This window comes from Giraffa tippelskirchi, chromosome 10 (assembly GCF_054371585.1).
Source record: "Giraffa tippelskirchi isolate mGirTip1 chromosome 10, T2T-mGirTip1v1.2.pri, whole genome shotgun sequence".
NCBI classification, from domain to species: domain Eukaryota; kingdom Metazoa; phylum Chordata; class Mammalia; order Artiodactyla; family Giraffidae; genus Giraffa; species Giraffa tippelskirchi.
Window position 1 is genome coordinate 16,781,433 of NC_137284.1, and position 24,240 is coordinate 16,805,672.

General features: G+C 37.6%; 1 protein-coding gene across 12 annotated transcripts in view; it reads left to right on the forward strand.

Annotated features, from left to right (window-relative positions):
• The window catches only part of ARHGAP32 (Rho GTPase activating protein 32), a 189,903-nt gene that overhangs the window by 143,383 nt on the left and 22,280 nt on the right, over positions 1-24,240 (forward strand). For 9 of the 12 annotated variants that reach the window (XM_081536550.1, XM_081536548.1, XM_081536553.1 and 6 more), the window contains one exon: positions 22,507-22,656. In XM_081536550.1, the coding sequence (XP_081392676.1) occupies positions 22,507-22,656 (150 nt within the window). Of the gene's footprint in view, positions 1-8,102; positions 8,727-22,506; positions 22,657-24,240 lie in introns of those variants that run through there. The other 3 variants (XM_081536556.1, XM_081536554.1, XM_081536555.1) reach the window with 1 other exon arrangement.

Here is a 24,240-nt window from a genome sequence, read left to right on the forward strand (position 1 = left end):
GTGCAGCCTCTCTTAGGCCCATCTAATGAATTCTCCAGTTCTCGTAGCAGGTGTTTTCTTTCTAGGGTCAACATTTGATCTTTGTTAATTTCTATGGTTGCATCCCCCATCTTCCCACCTTATCCACCTTTTCTTCCAGAAAGAAAGAAAGAGCGAATTTGGGGAGGGAAGGAGTGGGCAGAAGGTGGAGAAAGAGTGAAGAGAAAAGACAAACAAAGCTTACTTTACGGGCATGAGCTTCTAAGAACGGAGGACTAGAGAATTGAGACAAACTTCCCCTCTGAAAACAGAAAATCTGGACAGAAAGGTCAAAATATAATATAGTCTCTTTGAAGCATTGGAGAGTTATACTGAACAGTTACTGAGCTAAGATGAAGCAGAAGAAGGAAATCCAGAGAAGTGACCCAGTGTGTGGGGACCTGCGCCCTCAGGGTATCAGTTGATGGAGCAGAGAAAGTCCTGGTGCTCTCAGAACAACGCATGAAGTTAAGAGCCCGATAGGTCCAAGTTATTGACAATGCCCCAAGCTTTAAGTTAGGAGTTGTGGTGAAACTGACAACTGATTCTAAATCGATTCTAAGATTTGTATGGAAAGGCAGAGCCCAAAATACCTAAGACAATTTTGAAGAACAAAATAGTGGAAACTTAATATTATAGGTATCAAGACTTAATATTAAAGCTTCACTGATTAAGATACTGAGGTTGATACAAGGATAGACAAATAGAATAGCAGTAAAGAACAGAGTCCAGGAACAAACCTGTGTACATATATTAATAGATACTTGATTTATGCACTGTAGAGCATTGTGAAAAGGATAGTCATTTCAGTAAATGGTGCTAGATCTTGAAAATTATTGATCTGTATGTGAAAGGTGAAACAGCAAAACTTCTAGAAGAGAATACAGTGGAATATCTTCATGGGCTATTTTCATGATCTTGAAGTAAAGAAGTGAAGTGAAGTCACTCAGTCATGTCCAACTCTTTGCAACCCCATGGACTGTAGCCTGCCAGGCTCCTCCATCCGTGGGATTTTCCAGGCAAGAATACTGGAGTGGGTTGCCATTTCCTTCTCCGTCATGATCTTGGGTTATACATAAAGCAGTAATCCTAACTGAAAAGCTTAATTATTAAACTTAAAGTTCAGAAAGTAAATTGTAATATACTATTAAGATAGTGAAAAGGGCAAATCACAAAGTGATAAAGATATTTGCAACACACTTATCTGACCAAGGTCACATAAACCAAAGTATGTAAGGAATCAGAAAAGGAGAGATACACTGATTTTTTTTTCATTGCCTGAAAACTTGAACAATAGATATCAAAATGCTGAAATAGCACGGCACAGGTTGTTCCACATCGTTAGTCTTCAGGGAAATGCAAATCAAAACTTCATTAACTCTTGAAAACACACTCACCAGAATGCTTAAAATTTAAGAGTAGCAATACCCAAAGTTGGCAAGGGTGTAAATCAATGGGAATTCCCATATACTGCAGGGTAGCGTGATGTGGGACAAGCAGTGTTTGGCGCTGCTGACTAAGTTGTACACGTACATAGCTTGTGACCCAGCAGCTCCACTCTTAGGTGTATATGTAGTATGTTCATAGCAACCTTATTCCTGATTGTCAAAAAACTAAAGCATTTCAAAGGTATATCCACAGTGGGATAGATAAATAAAGGCATGTTCATTCAGTGGATTCCTCCAGTGAAAATGAAATGAGTCATAGCTATGTGCAACGACCTGGATGAGTCCCACACAAATATTGAGGGAAAGAAGCCTGATTTACCTACATACTTACCCTGTATAACCCCATATATGTAAGGAGAGAGTTCAAAGTCATAGAGTTCAGGGCTGTTGTGTGGTGATAAAGTTTAGGCAGTGGTACTTCTGGAGAGGAGAGTGAGCAGGTGGGTAGGAGGGAGGATCTGGAAGTGCTGGTAATGCTCTGTTGGTCCAGGTGGTGATTATACAGAAACGAGATGACATGGAGCATCTTTTCATGTGCTTATTGGAGAAATGTCTATTCGAGTCCTTTGTCGATTTTTAATTGGTCACTTCATGTTTTTTAAATATACCTCCCATCCAGGTAAATCCTCCTTACGGTATTGCTTTAATACACAAAGGTTGAAAATCACATTCTCAAAATAGATGTTATACTTCCGTACTGTGAAATACTCTGCAGCCCTCAAAAGAATGAAGTAGAAGCGTATGTGCTCACCCAGGGTTTTTTTTTTTTCTGTGATGTGTTGTTAAATGAAAGAGCAAATCACAGAGCAGTATAGTCCCATTGTAAACTCACAGAGGATCAGGAGGATGCATCCCTCACTGGAGAGGCGCGTGAGATTGCAAATATAGCAACAGACATTTCTTTTTTTTTTCCATTTGCTTCTGTACTATTTAATTCCTTTACACTGATCATATATTACTCTTTATAGACTATAATCTCCCCTTCACTCCACCCTGTCCAAATAGGTAATTTCTAAGGTCTTAATGCAGCCACCCCATAAATAGATATTTTGTGACAGCAGATTTAATGCAGATGTTTTGTTTAGTTTATATACCTATGTGAAAAGCAGGACAGAGAGGTGAGAGCACAGGCTTCAGCCTTGGGTTTTGATCCCTGTGCCATGTTTTACTGTCCCTGTGCATGTCATTTGGCTTCTCGGATTTTTAATTTCCTCATCTAAGAAGTGAGCCAAGATTCATTTGAAGATTAGATGTAAAGCATTTAAAGCCCCCTGGACACTTAATCACTATCAGCTGTTATTATTTTATCAATTTATGGTTATCTACTGTGTTATATCATTTAAATTCAGGAGTGTCTAAAATTAGGTCTATTTAGTTTGTAGATAATTTATTTGATGTGTCATTTGTTGGTATAAATTAATTTGTAAATATTTCACAATATACCTGAAACAAAAAAATTATAGTTGTTTTCATGGGCCCATGGTGTGGAAGGCAGATTCTTTGGATGGTCACTTGAATAGAGTTTGCATCATAAATTTTTTTTGTTAGCAGACATGGAAGGAGCTGAGGTTTTCATTTTGGAGAAAGACAGTGATCAAATGTAATGCTAATGGAATCCCTGCATTCATTTAAGAAGTAGCTTATAAAGCAACAGCCTGAATTTGTAATTTTGAAATTAAAAAGTCCTTGTATTCTTTTAGAAAACTGGCGCTTCAGAATCTTGTTTTTGTTGTTGTTATTTTATTTGCAATTTTGCCTAATTATAGTTTTTTTCCTTTATGTTCATTTGTTTGCTTCTGGATTGTTTGTTTTCTTTCTTTGAGTGTGCAGCACTTCGCTCTTCTGTAACCATGCTTCCTCACGTTTCACTTTAGCATGAGGCAACACTCTATAGCAAGTGAAAAGGTTCTGGTTTTTACTTCACCCCACGTGCAACATTGTATTAAATATTCTTCCCATTGAACACATGCTTACTTTATCACTCCGGAGGCACAAATGTCTCAAGAATCAGATATTAAAATCAGTGCCCTAGGAGGCATTGCTGTAAGATTTAAAGGAGTTCCAAAATGCTAGAATGCCCAGGTATTTTTCTCTCTAAATATATAGATACATCAAGATAATACTTTTCTCACTCTCAGGGAAAAACAGAGAATTCAAAACACCACATATTTGTAGTTGCCTTAGACTTTTCGAATACTGTATTTTTATTAAATTGGACCTTGAATCTCAATACAGCCTTGCAGGATACAAAGTATGCAGAATGTATTTCTGTTCCCCACACACCTCTTTTTAACTAGTAGAGCAACTCAGACTTCTATGATGTGCCCGAGGTTTCACAGCTGGCCTTGAGAAGTCTTCTGACCTCTCCTGGTAATCACTGCCCACAGGTAGTAGCCCTGGCCTTGCACCAGATGAATTAAACTCATTTGCAATTGTTAAACTCGAAAACCAGAGTTTTCCCACCAGAGAACACTGAATAGAGGTAAAGTTTATTGTTTCCTCTCCCCAAACAAATATTTATTTAATATCTTTTGGTTTTATTACAACAGGAGAAAATAAAACTGAATTTCTGTAAATGAACAGAACAGTAATTAGGGCAAAAGATGTGTTAAAGGGGAAATGAAGATGAGTGCTTATCAGAACCTACTTCATTTGCTAGTTTTGTTTCAACCATCCTTCTTTCTGAGCCTTCTCTAATTAAAAAAATATCTTTCGATTGCTCCTCACTGCACATAAAATGTACCTCCAGACTCTGCTGTGTCATTTTCAGCCATCCTTCTCCTCTGTTCTCTGGTTCTGCTCTTTCTCCCTGTGCTCGCTGGGTTCTGCTTTTGTGTCCTCAGAACACACCATGTGATCATGTAGCTGTCCCTCTGCTCCTGCTGCCCCTACAGTCAAAATGCCCTTCTTCCCACTCCCCCCGATTTGAAATTTTCCTTGTATTTAGACTCAGACCATAATCTTCTTGTGCATGAAAGCTCCACTGACCGGCTCTCCCTGGCCCATCTCTCCCTGACCATTATCCCCGGGCCTGTGTCCTGTTTGCCCCCATGTCAGATCTAATAGCAGCCGTTTCCCTTGCTCACTAAGTTGCCATCTCCTCACTGGTGACAAATGTGTCTCATTCATCCTTGTTTCCCCCACAGGGTATGTGCACAGCGGATGCACAATTAATGCCTATGGAATTAGTCTATCGTAATATTTACTACTAAAGTAAAACTTTAGAATGCAACCTTTATAACATGTAATCCCTAACTTCAGAAAACCTCAGTGATTTCCCTTTGTGCCAGAATTACATACTAAACCTTTAGCCTGGAATTTAAGATGCTCCATAAAATACTGGAACATTTATGTTTGTAACCAGTTTTTCCCGTTTCTCATCTCTACTCAGCATCAATAATATGTTTCCTTATTCTCTGCTTGGTTGTACTTTGGGTTCCCCCGCTTCTATGCCTGTGGTCTTTCTTCTGCGTGAAATGACTTACTCTGTTCTTCACGGAGGCTCCTTGGGCCACTGCTTCACAAACTTGAATGTACATTCAGTCTGCCTGAGAGAGAGAGTTAAAAACTGTAGATCATGATTCACTAGGGTGGGGCCTGATGTTCTGTATGGCTAAGAAGTTCCCAGGTAATTCCATAATACTGGTCCTAAGACTATGTTTTGAGTAACAAAGGACTACAGCCTACAGTAGCTGTTCCTTGTGTCACTCATTTGGAAACAGAGTTTGGTAATAAGTTAGCTTATTTTGAATTTTATACTTCACTTTTTGCGTGTCTTTTTTCTTCATCTAGATTTGCTTCTGGATAGATATTCTATTGTATATTAATTTGCATCCTTTATACATAGCATTTGTTTTAAAACAGTTGATCAATAATTATGAATAAGAATAATTTCTACTACTAGTATCAAAGATGTTTCCGAAACTCCCATTTAGGCCTTAGCCAGTGCTTGGGGTAGGTTCAATCTAATCCTTGCCATATATAAAGCAACTTTTCCATTTCTGATCATTTCCAGTATTCATTCATTCAGTAATCAAACGTTTACTGAGTGCATACCAAGTACTAGGGCTAAAATAGTGGACACAACAAACAAAAATATTGTCATTTTTCCATTTGTATTCAAGTTGATGAGAGGGAAAGAAAAAGGCAAACGCATTAAACATACACTAAGGTAGGTAAGTGCTGTGGAGAAAGATGAAGCCTAGAAGTGAGGTTAGAAAGTACTGGGATGTGGTTCCTGTGGGGCTGTAATTTCAGAGGAGGAGAGTGGAGTGGTCAGGGAGGGGTTCATTAGAAAGTAATGTGAAAGTGAAAGTCGCTCAGTTGTTCTTTGTGACCCCATGGATAGTCCCTGGAATTCTCCAGGCCAGAATACTGGAGCCTTTCCTTTCTCCAGGGGATCTTCCCAACCCAGGGATCAAAGCCAGGTCTCCCACATTGCAGGTGGATTCTTTACCAGCTGAGCCACAAGGGGAGACCGAAGAATACTGGAGTGGTTAGCCTATCCCTTCTCCAGGGGATCTTCTTAACCAAGGAATTGGACTGGGGTCTCCTGCATTGCAGGTGGATTCTTTACCAACTGAGCTATCAGGGAAGCCCCATTAGAAGGTAACTTTGGGAGCAAAGACCTGAAGGAGATGAGGAGTAGAGATAAGCACTTATTGTGGGAGGAGCTTCCCAGAGAGGAAACTGCAAGGGACACTGAGCAGCATGTGTCCTGGCTTGTTAAAGACTCAGCAGGAAGGCCAGTTTGACTGGAACAGTGAGTGAAGACGTGGGTGAGGTCTGGAGGGTGGAAGGGCATCAGATTCTACTTGGGGCTTGGGTGCCACTGTGTGGATTTGGACTTTGGCTTAAAGCTGTATGGAAAGACGTGAGAAGGTTTTGAGCAGAGAAAATTCTATCATAAAAATTACCCAAATTATTCAAACCCTTGACAGTTTATCTGTAAATTCTACCAGTTTCATGGCCAAAAACGTATCCAGAATCAGATCACATCTCACTCCTTCGACAGCGACCCTCCTGATAGAATGCCTAGAAAGGAGCCTTTGCCTTCCCAGTGAATTCTCTTGTTTTTCCCACTAGCCACACAGCCCCATCTTAGTTCCTCACAGGATAACCTCCATTTTGTAAAATGCAAAAGGAAAATAACAGGTGACCTCTCCTGTGCCGTCAGCAGTCATTGAAAGACAGAGCATGATGCTTTTTGGTGAGCCACGGTTTAAACTTTGTATTTTGGAATAACTATAGTCTCAGACGAAGTTACCAAAATAGTACAGAGAGGTCCCATATATTCAAAGCCCAACTTCTCCCAGTTGTCACACCTCACATAACTATACTATACATCATCAAAACCAGGAAACGACATTGTCACCATGCAGTAAACCAGATTACAGACTTCAGTCCACTTTCACCGAGGTTTACACACACGCATATTCTTACCTGTATTTTTACATGGCAGAAAGTGCAGCCTTGGAGTTTCAGGTGAGGGTTATTTTGTCATTCTCCTGCACTCAGGTGAGCTACCGCCGAATTTATTCATCCCCTCTGTGCACGTATGTTGGGGAACATGACGGGCTCCTGAGTTGCACTGAGTGTCCCCCAGATGACTTTTCTATGGCATGGGCTCCCCTTCCCCCTGCCCCTTTCTTCCCTCTCCCCTTCCTCTTTCTGTTGGGCCCCCTGCCCTTGTGTCTCAGTGCTGAGGAAGGGAGGGGGGCGAGGAGGGGTGGCTGTGCCTCTTCCACCAGGAATAAACTCTTGGGAGCCTCATTTCCTATTCATCAAAATCCATAAGTCCGCAGCTGTTTCAATGGTAAAAAAAAATCCACGTGTTTTGTTCCCGTCGTGCCCTGAATTTCTCCGTGGTCTCTCATGTTGTGAAATCACATCAATTCATTGTTTTTCTTATTGTGGCCTACCATTTATCAACACTCCTTTATTCAGAACTGCGACCAGAGAGGAAGGAATGGATACAGTATGTGATAAAGACTCCCCAGGCATCTTGAATTCAGCGATTCCTACTTGTGTGACCTTGGCTTCCTCTTCTCTAAGATGGAAATAGTGTTCTAATCAACTTCATAGTGTTATAATGAAGATTATCTATGAATTATTTAGAATCTTTCTGGCAAGTGAAACATCATTTTGTTTACTAGAAACAAGTGTCTGAACATGGATTTATATTGGTATTGGTGAAAAGTCATTTATAACAGAAAATACTAATTTAATGTTAATATTTTAATATCCTCTAATTCATTTATTTTTTCAAATCTATTCAGGTTAATAGTGCAGTACTGCTGTTTAGTATAAATATTGAATCTTTTCAATATTTATATAAGTAGAGCTACAATTTTAACACTTGGCAGTGCATAAAGGAGGAGGTCATAATCAGAAACATTTAATTCTGGACTTTTTTTTGTATTGAAGTTGATCATGTGCAATTCTTATATTTTAAGTCTGAAAAAAACTTTTCAGGTTTTAAAACTTTTCGTTTGCATATTAAAAAATTGTACATTCCAGTCTCAGAGTTTTTCATGCAAAGGCAGTATACATTGATGATTTTTTTTGTCTGAGTAGAAAACAATCACGACTCATTATCAGCAAAGATATTCAGTTATGTTCTCCCAGCCTGTCGCTGCCAGTTTAATGATTCAGCCTTTTGTAGACAGTACTTCCTGCTAGATCAGGTTTGGTTTTTGTTTTTTTTTTTTAATTTTAATTGGGTGTAAATACCATCATTTTTATAGGATACACTGTCTCCCATATGGATAGCAAATATAAACAACTGAATAGTCAGTGACTTTTTAAAAAGTTAAAGTCTTAATTAAGTATCAGTTTAGTCCTAGTGTTTTCTGAGCAGAAGATATGTACCTGTGTGAAGTGGGTGGGTGGAGTTATCCTGGCGAAGCCTGTTCTGCAAGTGTGGCTGGGCTGGGGTGGCTCTGCTGTGTTGGAAAGCAGGACATGCAGAGAGGATTAAGCTCCTGCAGGCAGAGCTCTCCCATGCACACAAACCACTCTGCTTGACTAAAGACAAGAAACCGGGGCCAAGGAAACTGCTGGGAGCAGAGCTGGAACCTCAGCGTGCTGGCTAGTTCTGACTGGGAGTCACCCCGTGGTGGTGGATAAGTCTGAGTCGGTGTGATTGTCATTCATTCTGCACGGAATGCAGAGCCGCGGAGTCCTGTCGAGCCTACTGCCAAGTGCAGCCATTTGGAATAATTTTAATTATTGATCCTAAAACCTGTGCCACAGCGAGAGGTAAGGACATCTCAGTCAGTTATTCAAGTGCTTGACAAATATTTCACTGAGACTATTTTTTATATTGCATTTAGGCACATATTTCCTTGGCTGCTTTTAGGTGACTGGCTAATTATTTAACTATCCACAAATGGAATAACTGAGCTTTAACCTTTGGCATGGTTGTAGAGAGGTGATCATTTGTTGAAGTAGATTTTACTATGTAGGTATTATCTCTTACTTTCCTAGGTTCAGGAAATACTTATTTTAAAATTTCAGATCAGCTTATTTCTTAATGCTTTCCAGACCTCAGGTTAATGTACAAAAGTTTGCATGTTAAAAGAACATATCTGTTTCATAAGCAGCAAATATATATCATATTTAAATTTTTTTTCTGCTGGGTGAATAACATCTCAGTTATTGACAAATAGAAAATAGACAGCACTGATTTACTGTAAAGAATTTGGGTAGTCTGTATAGATTGTTCAAATTAGCACAAGGAAGTAATCCTTCTGCCCTTTTATCTTCAGGTATTTTTTTTTTTTCCTCATTGGCATTAGTAAGGATAGCTATCTCTATTCATGATATATTTGCATTAATTCTTTTTTCCCTTTTGCACAGACTTTCTTACCATCAGGGTAGTACTCCATATTTATATGGTGCTTCTTCAGATCTTGGTTATAAATAGTTTTCATTAAGATAACATGGAGACCACAGTTTTCTCTGAATCAGAGATTAGCCCTGTTAAGAAGTTGAACATTTTTCTTTTCTACTACTGTTTAAATAATATTGATATTTTGCTTTTCAAAACAACAAATGGAGAAAGCTCAGAATTTAGAGCTCCTTTTCACTGTCAACTTTTAAAGAAGCACCAGTTGCTCATATGATAATGGTTTGCAACTGTAACTGCTTTTTTAGCATATTATGTAGTACTATATGATATTTAAGATGAGAGAGCAGAAATCTAAAGTTTCTTAGGTTAAGTTTGCACATAAGACAATTATACGGGCAGAAACTAGAAAGTGACCCTGTGTTTATGTGTGCCTTTCCTTAGTGACCTCAGCCCTGAATTTAGGAGGTAAGACTAGATATTATCAAACCTGGTTTATAAAGCCGACTCAGGTTCTGGTTAGCCCTGTACCTCAGAGGATTCTACAGGTGTTCAGAGAAATTGCAGTGGTGAAACAACTCCTGTTTATTGACACATGCAGAGTTAAATGGTTGGCATTTGTAATTTCATATCAGCATTGTAGTAATCCTGAGTGATGCTGCTGCTGCTGCTAAGTCGCTTCAGTCATGTCTGACTCTGTGTGACCCCATAGACTGCAGCCCATCAGGCTCCCCCGTCCCTGGGATTCTCCAGGCAAGAACACTGGAGTGGGTTGCCATTTCCTTCTCCAATGCATGAAAGTGAAAAGTGAAAGCGAAGCTGCTCAGTCGTGTCTGACTTGCAGCAACCCCAGGGACTGCAGCCTACCAGGCTCCTCCATCCATGGGATTTTCCAGGCAAGAGTACTGAAGTGGGTTGCCATTGCCTTCTCCGACCCTGAGTGATAGATGTTGTTATTGCCATTTCACTGTGTGTTTGAGGGAACTGGACTTAAATAAGGTCATTTGCTCAAGACCTTGCATGTGGGAAGTGATTAGAGAGTGGATTCCAGCCCTCAGGTCTGTCTGACTCCAAAGTCCAAGTTCTTATTTCCCAGGCCAAAGGTGAGATCTTCTGTAGAGCAGGCTTCTAAGGCATCTGCCTTTAGAGTTCTCCTTATCTGTTCTGTCTTCTTCAGTTATGGGATGTTTCTGCTCCAGCTCCTGCAGAGGAAAGGTTGGGAAGGGAAGGGGGAAGTAATCTACACAAACAAAACCCACCCCATAATATTAGTGTTCCACATCAAACTTCATAGCTTAATAAAGTGCACAGGGTTTTTTGACATCGAAGTGAATATGATTACATTGTAATCTAATAAAAAAAATAATTTCAAGAAAACAATTTTCACACTGTTATGATTAAGGTTCAACATGTTCATATTTCTAGAACTTCAGCAATGTAACTTAAATTAATTTTATTGGAGCATCGTTGCTTTACAGTGTTGTGTTAGTTTCTACTGTACAGCAAAATAAATCAGCTTTGCGTATGTCCCCCTTTTCTTAGAGTTCCTTGCCATTTAGTTTCTTTATAGTTCTCTTACTTTTGATGTTACTGAATTCCTAAGAATCTGTGCTTATTCCAGTTTAATTTTTATAAGACAGATATATAAATCAGTGTTCTCTTAAAATCGTACTAGCTTTTAAGCATCATGTCAAATAGTACTAGTTCACCTTGGAAAAATGAGAGCCCAGGTTATTTAAAAATCCTCAGCAGAGATACTTCTACAGTCTTTTTTATTATAACCCATTCTAGTATTAGAATCCTTTAGTGTCAGGAATTTATATCCACCTCATGTTTCCTCCCACTCTTCCTCTGCTAAAATGCAAATCTTTTTGTTCTGTATTTAGAAATGAAATTAGTCAAGAGTCTTTTATATAATAACTGAGGTGGTAAAGCCACCAAGATAAAAAAAATTTTTACTTTGTTTTTGTACAGAGTTGAGGAACAAAACCAACCGCATTTATTGTTTTAATTTGTAATTTAAAATTTAAAAATAAAAGTCAGGACCAGTTTTAGCAAGAAAAATGTAAAATTTACTTATATTACCCTAAAATCACATAAGCTAAATTTGAGCCTTCTTTCATGTTTGTTACTAAAATTTGTAAGCCCTAGAAAAGTAACCGTATGATGTAAATAATAAGACTGTCCTAATCATACCCTGATGCCCATTTTTCCCAAGGAAGCGGTGATTTTTGAAGCTCTTATCATAGCATGCCCTTTGTGGTTTATCTGTCACCGTTTATGTCCTGCCCTGGGAAGAGCAGCAGTATGAAGTTGCTTTGGTTTCATTCTTAACTCTGAGAAAGAGATATTTTTATTCAAACACCCAAGTATTTTAGTGGAACACAGGCATGCTGTTCCATGTAAGAGTTGTGTTGGATATTCAGAAGAAGCAGTTTGTTTGCCAGTTTTCTGCTTCTCTTTTTCGTAATGAACTGTTGTTATCTCCTCTGTGTCTGAACAGCTCTTCTCTGAAATTTACTACAGATTTATTTTCTAGATCTATTAGTTGCATCCATTTGCACTCCTGTCTGTCATGCCTTTTGAAATGCCTCCTCTTCTCTGCTATGAGTGAATGGAAACCTATTTGACTTATGTAATTGTTAGTAGCTTCCGCTCACTCTGTGTGCACGCATGCTCAGTTGCTCAGTTGTGTCCGACTCTTTGCGACCCTGGGGACTATAGCCTGCCAGGCTCCTCTGTCCATGGAATTCTCCAGGCAAGAATACTGGAGTGGACTGCCATTTCCTCCTCCAGAGGTTCTTCCTGACCCAGGGATCTCTTGTGTCTCCTGCATTGGCAGACAGGTTCTTTACCATGGTACCACCTGGAAACCCCTATTAGTAGCTTTCCAGGTTTTCAAACAAGAGCCATTACTGTCAGAGCTATTTTATATTCAGTATTGCATGTACAGGACATTTCTCAAATACCTGGTTTCCTCCTTTGAGGTTGGGATGTACAGATGCCAGAACCCTTCCAGTGGCCACATTCCAGAACCTCATCCCTGGCCTGGGCTGGTCCCCGATGTTACCCCAGCAGCTGTCACACACATCAGTCTGAGAACTGTGTTTTTTCTCTTACTTCCAAAATTGTTTATGATTCTGTACTTTATTATTCCATAATAACTTCAACAGTATGTTAAGATTTAATACTCAAATTTATCTACATATTTTCTTGGGCATATACTTTGGGATGGGTGGGGGCCAGTGAATCCCAAGGCTGAAATTGCTTTATTCTTGCTTTAAAAACTAGCAGGAAACTCAGTAGTTCCTAGAAAGACAGCAAATATTTTACGTTTTAAATATCAACCTGATAGAATATAAGTTTCCAGAAATTCAGGATGTATAGAAAATACTCACCTTTTTTTCTCTTACTATAGTGAATTCCTGAAACCTAGTTCAAAAATTAATCTTTATAAAATGTATGGCACTTTTTCTAGTAAAAACAGTATTACAAATGGCCATTGTAGTGCTCACCAGGGACTTGCTAACAGATCAGAGAAACAGTGTATCATATGGCATGATCACCAACTGTGAATGTTTTTAACAATTAAAGATAGTATGCTGTGCTTCAAGTTCTGGAAATAGTTATAAGCATGTTGTATAAATGATGTACATGAGGACTCCTTATTTCTAAATTTTCATGGAGAAAAATAGAATAATTAAAGCAATTTAACTTAAAAAAACTAAACTTGATATGCTGTGCTTGAAATAATAACATTTAACAATGGTCTTTCTATTTTAAATTTTTATAGCAGCCTTTCCCAAGATAATTTAGAAAGCTGAATGTATTTTGTTATACAGCTGTCCAGTGGAATTTTAAATTATGTCCTTTTTTCCTCCTGATAAGTTTTCCTAAAGCAAAGACATTTCCCAAAGACTCCAGAGCTTTCTCTGCTTTTCTAACTTTATACTTTCTCAGAGTGTTTCTCAATTCCTCAAGTATTTCCATTGAAATCTAGAATTCATAAATTGCGTAGTTAAACTTATCATGCTTCGTATTATTAAAGTGAGATCTAAACTAACAAATTACCTTGTCTGAAAGTTTGCAGCAACTTACTGGCCAAATCAGGACTTAAACTACATTTCTGGATTCCTGGTCCAGTATGCTTCCACTTGCTCTTGCCTGCCCAATAATAGGCATGTTTTGATGGGCAGCCTTCATTGGACCGTTTTATTATTAAAAGTTGAAAGTTTAGTCGCGTCCGACTCTTTGTGACCCCATGGACTGTAGCCTATCAGGCTCCTCCATCCACGGGATTTTCCAGGTAAGAGTGCTGGAGTGGGTTGCCATTTCCTTCTCCAGAGGATCTTCACTACCCAGGGATCAAACCCTGGTCTCCCACATTGTAGGCAGATGCTTTACTGTCTGAGCCACCAGGGAAGTCCTTGTTTTATTATTAGAAAGACCTAAAAGCTTTCAGTTTCTGAGCTATTGGTTTAGTATGGTTTCTAAATCTTCAAGTAGGATTGCTAACATTTTATCCTTGCTGAATATTTTTACCACGTACAAAAGCTATATATTTAGATATTGTAGAATAGCACCAAATAAACTAAAGAAAAGGAATTGAATTATGAGATTAGGTCATCCTAATAATTAGAGCTGGATACAGGAAAGGTATAAAGGTATATAAAGAAAAGGTATGAAGTATCATTATTCTGATAACCTTATTATATTTAAGTTATTATTTTGAATGTAATGGGAGATGAATTAGATTTTATTTAGTATACTTCATCTGACAGAAAATTTGAATGATCAGATACTGGTTTGTATTTGAATTTAAATCATTTAGAAAAAAAAAAAAATCATTTAGAGTGTGAGGCTAGCTGAAACTGAATTTAAATTAGCCCATGTAAAGCACTGAAGCATAGTGGACCCTCAATACATGTTAACTATTCTATAATGTTACGATATTGCTCTGATTTCTAGGTTTTCCTTCAGGTTTCATTGGAGATTAGGTTTAGGATTCAGTTTGTCTTTTTCTTCCTCTTGCCTTTGTAGGACTAGGAACAGGCCAGTGAGAAGGCAGGTCTAACAAGACCAGAAGATGTACAGAGATAAAAGTAGAGTCAGTGACAGAATTTCTTAGATGCGTACTTATTCCATCAAATGAAAACCTACTTTGAGTGTTTGCAAGAAACTTTTTAATTCAGAGGGTGTTTTCTGTAAGACTTAAAAAGATACAACAACAGAATTATTCACGTGTATTTTCAGTCATTGGATTAAAGAAGTTCTTTTATATTATTATTCATCTCTTCACTTTATTTATATTAAAGCTCTTCTATATTATGAAAAAAGAAAAGTTAGAAGACGTTCTATACCTCAATTACTGGAAAAAAAGTTGTTTTTTTTTAGTTCAGTTTATTTAATATTTGAGTCACATATAATCTAGCTCATCCAGAATTTTCTCTTTAAAAGTTTGTCAAATTATTACTCTAGTGAATCAGTTTAATTTCCAAGTCCATTTATTTTCAAATAAAAATATTTGAAAATATTTTCAAATAAAAACTTTTTTTGTTTAGTGTAAAATTAATTTAACTGATATCAGTTCAGTTCAGTTGCTCAGTCATGTCTGACTCTTTGCAACCTCATGAACTGCAGCACCCCAGGCCCCCTGTCCATCACCAACTCTCAGAGTTTACCTAAACTCATGTCCATTGAGTCGGTGATGCCATCTAACCATCTCATCCTCTGTCATCCCCTTAATTGATATACTCAAAGCTATAAACTAAGTAAGAATTATGTCATATTTTTTTTCAGCATGAATGCTGACTTAACTGGTTCAAAAGTTATGTTTCTGAGTTGCCCACAGATCCTTTCAGGACATACGACAGTGTGTGCTAAAAATAAGTTGATTTTGACAACTCTTCCCAATATCCCTTTTAATAAATTTGAAAATACTAAGTAGCATAGTTCACCTCAGCTATTTAAGACTGTCAACTAGAAAGACAGGGCATGTTTCTTTACTTCTATGTAAGACATCAGCAACCTCTTACAGTTTTTCTGTTTTTAGAATTCTTTATGTACACTTGTACCCTATAGAACTCTTTTATGTTTGAGTTTTTTATTGAAAGGCACTGATGATATGTTTACAGGATTCTTATGTTTATTACGATTTCTAATAAGAATCTAATGAGAATTCTAATGAGAATTTTGCCTTGGCTTAAGGCTTTAGTTTTTTAAGTTGCCACTTGCCTCTCCAGTCTGGTGTACTCATTTACATCCCTGCAACAGATACAGGGCAAGCAGGAGCACAGGAGGTTTATCCCACGAGTATGAAAGCAAAACTTTAAACGTACCTATGGTTGTCCCCAGTGGCTCAGTGATAAAGAGTCTGCCTTCAATGCAGGAGATGTGGCAGGAACCTCGGGTTCAATCCCTGGGTTGGAAAGATCCCCTGGAGGAGGGCATGACAACCCACTCCAGTATTCTTGCCTGGAGAATCCTGTGGACAGAGGAACCTGGCGGACTATAGTCCATAGGGGTCAAAAAGAGTCTGACATGACTGAAGCCGCTTAACACAAGCAAGATGGTTGTCACAGTCAAAACTTAAAAATTAAACAAGGCAAACTAATTGATTATCTTCATAGATACAGAGAAATCATTTGATAAAAGTCAGCACTTGTTCATTTTGTGTATTTTGGCAATCAAGAATAGGGAGTTTTAAAAAAATCTGTTTAAGGTTTCTATCCAAAAACCCAAGAAAATTTTATTCTTAATGCTTAATGGACATAAGCACTCTATTTAGATCAAGAACAAGATCATCATTTATTCAAGGTTTGGTAAAATTAGACAAAAAGAAATGGGAAGGAAGAAATAAATCTGTGTTGCTTACAGTTGATTGTCTACAAATCCAGAAGAATCTCCTGTCAAATTATTAGAAGTAATAGCAAAGTTGAGCACAATTGCTGAATGAAAGATAAATTAATACAATGACAACAGCAGCACCTAAATTTATTAAGTTTTTTTCCTGTTCAGCAGAAAAAAAATAGTACTTTATATTTAATTCTCACAACAATCCTGTTAGGTAGTTACTATTTTTAACGTTTTCATAGAAGATGAAAATGAAGGTCTGAGAATTGGGTACCTTGTCCACGATCATACAGCTGGAAGCTGCAAAGGCGTGATTGGAACGCTAGTAATCTGACACACCATGATACGTGTGTTTCTGTATTGTCGTTGTTGTTATTCAGTCACTCAGTTGTGTTTGACTCTTTGTGACTCCATGGACTGCAGCACACCAGGCTTCCCTGTCCTTCCATCTCCCGGAGTGTGCTCAAACTCACGTCCATTGGGTCAGTGATGCCATCCAACTATCTTGTCCAGGAATCAGTTATTAGATTTTTTTTTTTCTTTTTTGCATTTCCCAGGTGGCACTAGTGGTAAAGAACCCACCTACCAATGCAGGAGACTTAAGCGATGCGGGTTTGATCCCCTGGAGAAGGGCATGGCAACCCACTCCAGTATTCTTGCCTGGAGAATCCCATGGACAGAAGGAGCCTGGCAGGCTAGTCCATGGGGTTGCAAAGAGTTTGACATGACTGAGGCAATTTAGCATGCATGCACACAGACATCATTTACAAGTAGTGCCATTTACAATAACAATGAAAATCATAAAGTTCTGAAGAATGGCTATAACAAAAATAAGTAAGACCTTTATGGAGAAAGATTAGAATAATTTACTGAAGGGCATAAAAGAATCTTAAGTGGAGAGATATACTGAGTTCATGGACAAGAAGACTCAATATTGAAAATAAGTCAGTTTTCCTCAAAAATAATCTGTAATTCAATGCAGCTTCAATCAAATTCCTCAAAGTGTTTTTTTCCACCTATAATTAGAGAAGCAGATTCTAAAATTTATATGAAAGAGTAAAGGGCTAAAAATATAAAGCCAATTTTGAAGAATAAGAAAAAGTGGAGGGACTCATTTTTCCAGGTATCAAGACCTGTAAAATGCTAAAAATCAAGAAAGTGAGGAATTGATGAAATGAGAGACTGATAGAATTGAGAAAACTCAGAACAGACCCCTCACACTATACACATTTTTCATATAAGAATTAACCTTACACATCAGTGGAGAAAGGACTGTCCAATAAAAGTGATGACATGATTGTGTAAAGAAAAAGGTAGTGTGCTTATATATTGTCCTAAACATACAAAAACGTTTAAAATCAGTTTGCTGCTGCTGCTGCTAAGTCGCTTCAGTCGTGTCCGACTCTGTGCGACCCCATAGACGGCAGCCCACCAGGCTCCGCCGTCCCTGGGATTCTCCAGGCAAGGATACTGGAGTGAGTTGCCATTTCCTTCTCCAGTGCATGAAAGGGAAAAGTGAAAGTGAAATCGCTCAGTCGTGTCCGACTCTTAGCGACCCCATGGACTGTAGCCTACCAGGCTCCTCCGTCCATGGGATTTTCCAGGCAAGAGTACTGGAGTGGGGTGCTATTGCCTTCTCCTAAAATCAGTTTAAAAACCTTTAAAAAGTAAAAAAGTTTAGGAAATAAAAGGTTTAAAAGAAATAGGACCATATGTTTATGACCTCAGATAAGGAAAGATATCTTCAAACATAGAAACCGTACATAAAGACATGATTAGAAATTTATACAGTACAAGCCAAAGACTGGGAAACATGTTTGTGACAAAAGTAACTGACAAGGGACTCCTTTCCAGATTATATAAAGATCTCTTGCCCATCAGTAAGAAAAAGACAGCCAGATGGTGAAATGGTCCAAGAATGTAAACAGTTATTTCACTGATGAGGACTTGAATGACCAGTGAACATGGAACAGTGCCTAACCTTATTAGTAAGCACAGAAATGCACTTTAAAATGGAATAATATGTCATACTGATAAGATTAACAAAAATGAAAATGTCTGATAGAACTAAATAGAACAAAGAAATGAAGAGTGAAAAATGTATGTCCTCTGGGAACATTATATTGGTAAATTGTTCTAGACAATATTTTAGCAAAGCTGAAATATGGTTGAAAAGTAACATGCTCTACAGTGCAGTCATCCTGCTCAGCATGAGTGCCAGAGACACTCTCTCAGAATTATGCATCCCGCCTCTAACTTGGTCTGCTTGGCCATCTGAACTCATTACAAATCTTAGAACTCGAGTCATATAAGCAAATAAACCTAATGCAGAGCCCCTTATCTGGCACAAAGCATCTTCCTTTAATTTCCTGAAAAATTCCTTAAAGTTCAGACTTCTCTCACATTGGTCTAGAAGATTCCTGAGACCCAATTTAGAGAACTCTGATTTAAATGAAATATTACAAGAAAAGAAGATTTCTTAGGATTTGCTGGAGAAATACTATACTTGTGTAGTTCGAAACACCTGGTGCCCCGCCTCTCTGTGTCAAGGTTTCCTGAGCCCCTGTGAGCTGATTGTCAGTATCATAAAGCTTTACCTTGAGATACTAAAATAAATACTGCTAAAACTTTTTAACTACTGGAAGGACTGGTTGGGTTGGGTTTGTGTCAAGTCTTGAAAGAAGACTGCAAGTGTGAAATCATGTCTAAATGATATGGAAGAAGATAGCCTTGTGGTACATGCTGCATTTTAACTCTTGACTAGGGAATGGTGGCTCAGATGGTGAAGAATCTGCCTGCAATGCAGGAGACCCAGGTTCCATCCCTGGAGGAGGGAATGGCAGCCCACTCCAGTATTCTTGCCCGGAGAATACCATGGACAGGAGCCTGGTAGGCTACAGTCCATGGGGTCACAAAGAGTCAGACACGACTGAGCAACTCACACTTTGACATTTACAGGGGATTTGAACAGACAGTGGTGTGATTTGCTTTTGTTTTGTGTTTTATTTTTTATGCATTTTTTCTGTGAAAATGTCATTGTTATCATTTTCATTTCTCGAATCCAGAATATTTGGTGGACCTTTAACCCTAACACATTCCCCACTGCATTCCAGGTTCCTCTGCTGAAGTGGGTTTATAAGCACTTACCTGTCTAAAGCCAGCCCCAACTGCACCTTCCTCAGAAGTCTCCTGGTTTCTCTGACAGTAGTCCAAACTCTAGTTCCTATAAAGGGAGTATAACTGACTAGTTTACTAGTCTGTGGGGCTTTAGTAAAAAGCCGCCTGCAATGTGGGAGACCTGGGTTCGATCCCTGGGTCAGGAAGATGCCCTGGAGAAGGGAGCAGCTACCCACTCCAGTATTCTTGCCCATGGACAGAGAAGCCTGGTGGGCTACAGTCCGTGGGGTTGCAAAGATCGGACACAACTGAGCGACTAACACTTTCACTTTCACTTACTAGTTTGTTATACGAAAATGGGTGGGGGCAGTGCAGTGTCCAAAAGAAAACTTCTTTTAGCCATTTTATTATCTAAGAAATGGGAAGGAAATATAAAGTGAAGAAAAAATTAACATTTATATTTGGAAGTGTTTATTAGATCTTACACAGACCACTTGATTTTTAATCCTGATTCCATGACCTTAGACATGTTACTAAGCACTCTGTGCCTGAGTTTCTTCCTCTGAAAAGGGGGTGATAGTAGTATTTTCCTTATAGGGTCCTGTGAGAAACGAATGGTTAATAAATATAAATTCTTACACAATTGCTGGCATGTAACTAAGCATAAAATAAATGCCAGCTGTATCTGTATTATTATTTGTTCGGTATATTAATATAACAAAATAATAATATCGGTATTATTATTTATTTGTACTCCTCTCCTCAGTGACCTCCAACAGCAAGGAGCTGGCCTCACCTGTTCCTCGCCGTACTCTCAGGGCTGAGAACAGTTCCTGAGATGCGGTAGGCACTCATGTGCTTGTTGCTAAATGAATACAAGTTAAAATTCAGTTTCCATCCCTTTGAAACATTCCTGGAAATCTGAGACTAAAAGAATTCTTTCTCATATACATCGTATGCAGTTGTCAGAGTCACAGATATTTTCACCAAATTCACCATCAAAATACAAATGCATACTTTTTAACATGCATCTTATATGTTCTGGCCAATTATTAAAATCTGGAAAAGAAATCAAAGAAAAGAAATCATAAATTATTCCTTTCAGAAACAGAATGGAATCACTGTATTCGCTCTGACAGAATTACATATCCATGAAATCTGAAAGGATCAACTAAAATCCTTCTTAAACTGTTGAGATTTTAGAAAATGATCAGATTTGAGCCATACATAAAGAAATCATTTTCTAATATACCTATCATTTTAGTAACTACCATAAATAAAGAAAACTGTTATTCTACAGAAGCAGCAAAAAAAGTAAAATAACTGACAATATCCCTAACAAGAAGTATGTGGAGTAAAGTAATTAGCCCCCAACTAAAATAAATAAATTTATTTAAAAAACAAAAAAATAATAATTAAATAAAAAGAAGTATGTGGAATGTGTCTTTTCATAAAGAGAATTAGAAACCTTTGCTGCAAGATTTAAAACTTTAGAAACATGACATGCCCTATTTCCAGGTAGAAATACTGAATATAATAGAAATTAAAATTCTTCCAAATATATAATGTTACATTACTGTAATGCAGATTTGCTTGTTTTTATGTGTTAATCTTATAAAAATTATCCTAAAATCTGTTACAAAATGTTCAGAAATGGTATGATGGCCACACTTTAAGAACAAAGATTCATAACAATCTGCTAGAAACGGGGGAGAATAAAACTCATACAAGTTCAGTAACTTTTAATACACTAATATGATATGTGTGACATCTTCTAAGTTGCCCCAGTGTGCTACAAATGTCTCATTAGCAGATAAGAGCATATCATTTAATTTTGTAGCAAGAATCTCAGATACAAGTGAGGCTATAACTTGCCCAGTGTCACACAGCATGGCATCAAAATTGTTAGTGATGGCATCAAAATTATACTGATGATTCTAGGTAAACTTTAAGTGATCAGTATAGAAAAAATAAATTTCCTCTTTAATTTATGTATGACACAGATTGACATGTATGTGATTAACATGACATGTATGACAAGGATGACAACCTTGTCCCAGTTTGCTCAGGACTTTCCTGATTTTAGCACTGAAAATCTCATGTCCCAGGGAACCTCTCAGTTATGGGTAAGCCAGTTACAGTTGATCACCTTTGTACAGCTCACAGAAAAGATGCTTAAGTCTGGACGTAGTGTTTCCCATAAAATGTAAAGAAAATGTTTAATCTGGTCCAAGTAACCCATCTAGTGGCCCATTTGCGCCACAAGTTAATCTCAGTGCACAGAATTCCCACAGAAGGATTCATCAGTTCATGGGCTTTAGGATTTGGGTTCGCTCGAGAAACTAGAGTGGGGTTCAGTAAGACCTGTAATCATCTGCAGACCGAGCGGGAGGATTGGGGCCATGTGGCTTAGTCTTCTATCCTGCAGCTAATCTCTGAGTTTATGGTAATTTGTTGTATGTTGACTTCCAGAGTAATTTCCCCTGCAGGATGCACTTCTCAGCAAAGATCATTTTTCTAAGGATTTGTTTGCTTTCAGATCTTTCACTGTTGTCTTTCTAACATATATAAGTCAGTGGAAATACCTTACTGTGTATAATTTGCTTATCTCTTACTTTGATCTACAAAGGCCTTTAAGGTGATGTATTATGTGATAGATGAATTTTAATAAAGATCTCATGCTTTTTTATGGGTGTATGTGTCTTGTACTTAACATAGCCATTAGTTTGATAATCGTGTGCTATTTCATAATGGGATTGTCCTCTTTATAAAATGAGAAAGAAGGAGTTGTTTCTTTTTTAAGTTTTATTTTCCAGATTATAAATGCCATGAAAATTTCTAACACTAAATAAAATACTTTAGAAATTAACTAGAAATGCAGTTTCTTAAATTTCTACCATGTTAAATCTTACTTATCATGGAGATCTCTAAACGCAATATATTAAGTAGCATTGGGAAGTTGGCTGGTTTACCATGCTTAACTTAAAAGTCATGAATTATAATACTTCAATTTGCACACAGTTCCATCAAATAAGACCACAAGCTGGTGAGAAGAACATGCAAAACCATGCTTTTATTTATAAAGCAACTATTTCTTCAACTTCTGCTGAAAATTTCCTACAGAATATAATAGTAGATTATTTTGTAGTTATTCTGTTGAGATCTGCACTTCATTTCCTCTTGCTACAACTAAGTTATTTTCTCTTTGTTATTGTTTTTTAGTATCTAAAAAGCACGGCAAGCTCATTACTTTTCTACGCACATTCATGAAGTCTCGTCCAACAAAACAGAAACTGAAGCAGCGTGGAATCTTGAAAGAAAGAGTGTTTGGCTGTGACCTGGGGGAGCACCTTCTGAATTCTGGTTTTGAAGGTAAACATGAAATTTATAATCTCATAATTTCAGTTTCTGACCTCTCCCTGTTGATCTCCTATAATCAGTTAGATACGGCAAGCAGCACCTGTTCCATTTGAGTTCAGCAGCACATACTGAATGTTCTCAGGTACTCGCCTGACTTCGGGGTATCTGAGAATTGCAACGGGTCTAGGAATGCACTTCGGCATTAGAGATGCTTGTGATCTGTTCAGAAAGACGAAGACATTCTCACCAAGGGTACAATAGCTCTGCTGGTTTGCATTATTTTCATGTCTCTCCAGATAACTTCCTCACTTTTCCTTCTCACAGTTTATTCTGAAATGTTTATTTCTCTTTTGGGAAAAAGTCATAGTTTTGAGATTGTGTATTACCAAGACCAACCTCCCAACTTTTATAGCTAAAAATTTTAATTCCTTTCTCTATAAATTAAATTCTTATTCAAGAATTCAGTGCTTGGAAGAATGGATGGAGAGGCTGAATGGATAGAAAGAAAGGAAAAATGGAGTTTTTCTTTGATTTTTTTAAAAAAATAGCGCTTTTCTCTACCATCTCTTTTAGATGCTAGAATATTAAGTAAGTACTTACCTGTAATTTTGATAAGTACCAGAAATAGGTGATTTGTGAAATTCTGAATCTTGATGGGAAACACCCATTATATACTTCTTAAGAAGACCACTAGTGAACGTTAGTGGAAATATCAATAAATATCAAGTTCAAATTAAGGCCTTACTCATTGCCTAAAGAATACCAATATACTTATAATATGGATTTAATACAAACTATACCATGTTTCTTGCAGGAGAAGACACAATATTATTTTAAATAGGTGTTAGTCCCAAACTAATATCAACTTATTGGCAGTTACTGAAAATTAAACAAAAAACAAACAGACAAACCAAAACCCTGAGGATTATTTTTGCAACTAGTCAAAATGCACATGGAATAATAAGCCAGTGAGAAGATCACAGAACATTATGGAGAGGGCAGTCAGGGATAGGAGACATCTAACTTTACCATTATTAAAACAATATTCGAAACTAGAATGTTACTTGTGTAGAGGATGAGATACGACTGATGAATGAAATAGCCTGGAATGTTGAGAAGTAGTCGTTGTTCTAGATATGAATCCATGCTGATAAAGTATTTTTTAAAAATCAGCTCATGGGGAGGAGTTCATTATAAATACATACAGAAACATGAAATAGCAATTTTGAAAAACTTAATTCTCGCTTTATGACCCTAAAAGTTTCAAATGTATGAAAGGGTTAACTATTTTGAACTCATAAAAGTGTTAATACGAAATGATTTTGTTTTGAGATCAAAGAGGAAAAAAACCATAAATGAAAAGGTGATTCCAAACAAGCAGTTTCCATATAGAGTAAGTCCCCTACATACCAAGGAGTTCTATTCTGAGAGCACGTTCCTAAGTCAAGTTTGTTAGTCCAACAAAGTTACCTAGGTATCCGACTAACACACTCGGCTGCGTAGTACTGTACTGTAATAGGTTTATAGTACTTTTCACACAAGTAATGCATTTAGAAAAATAAAACATTTTTAATCTTACAGTACAGTACCTTGGAA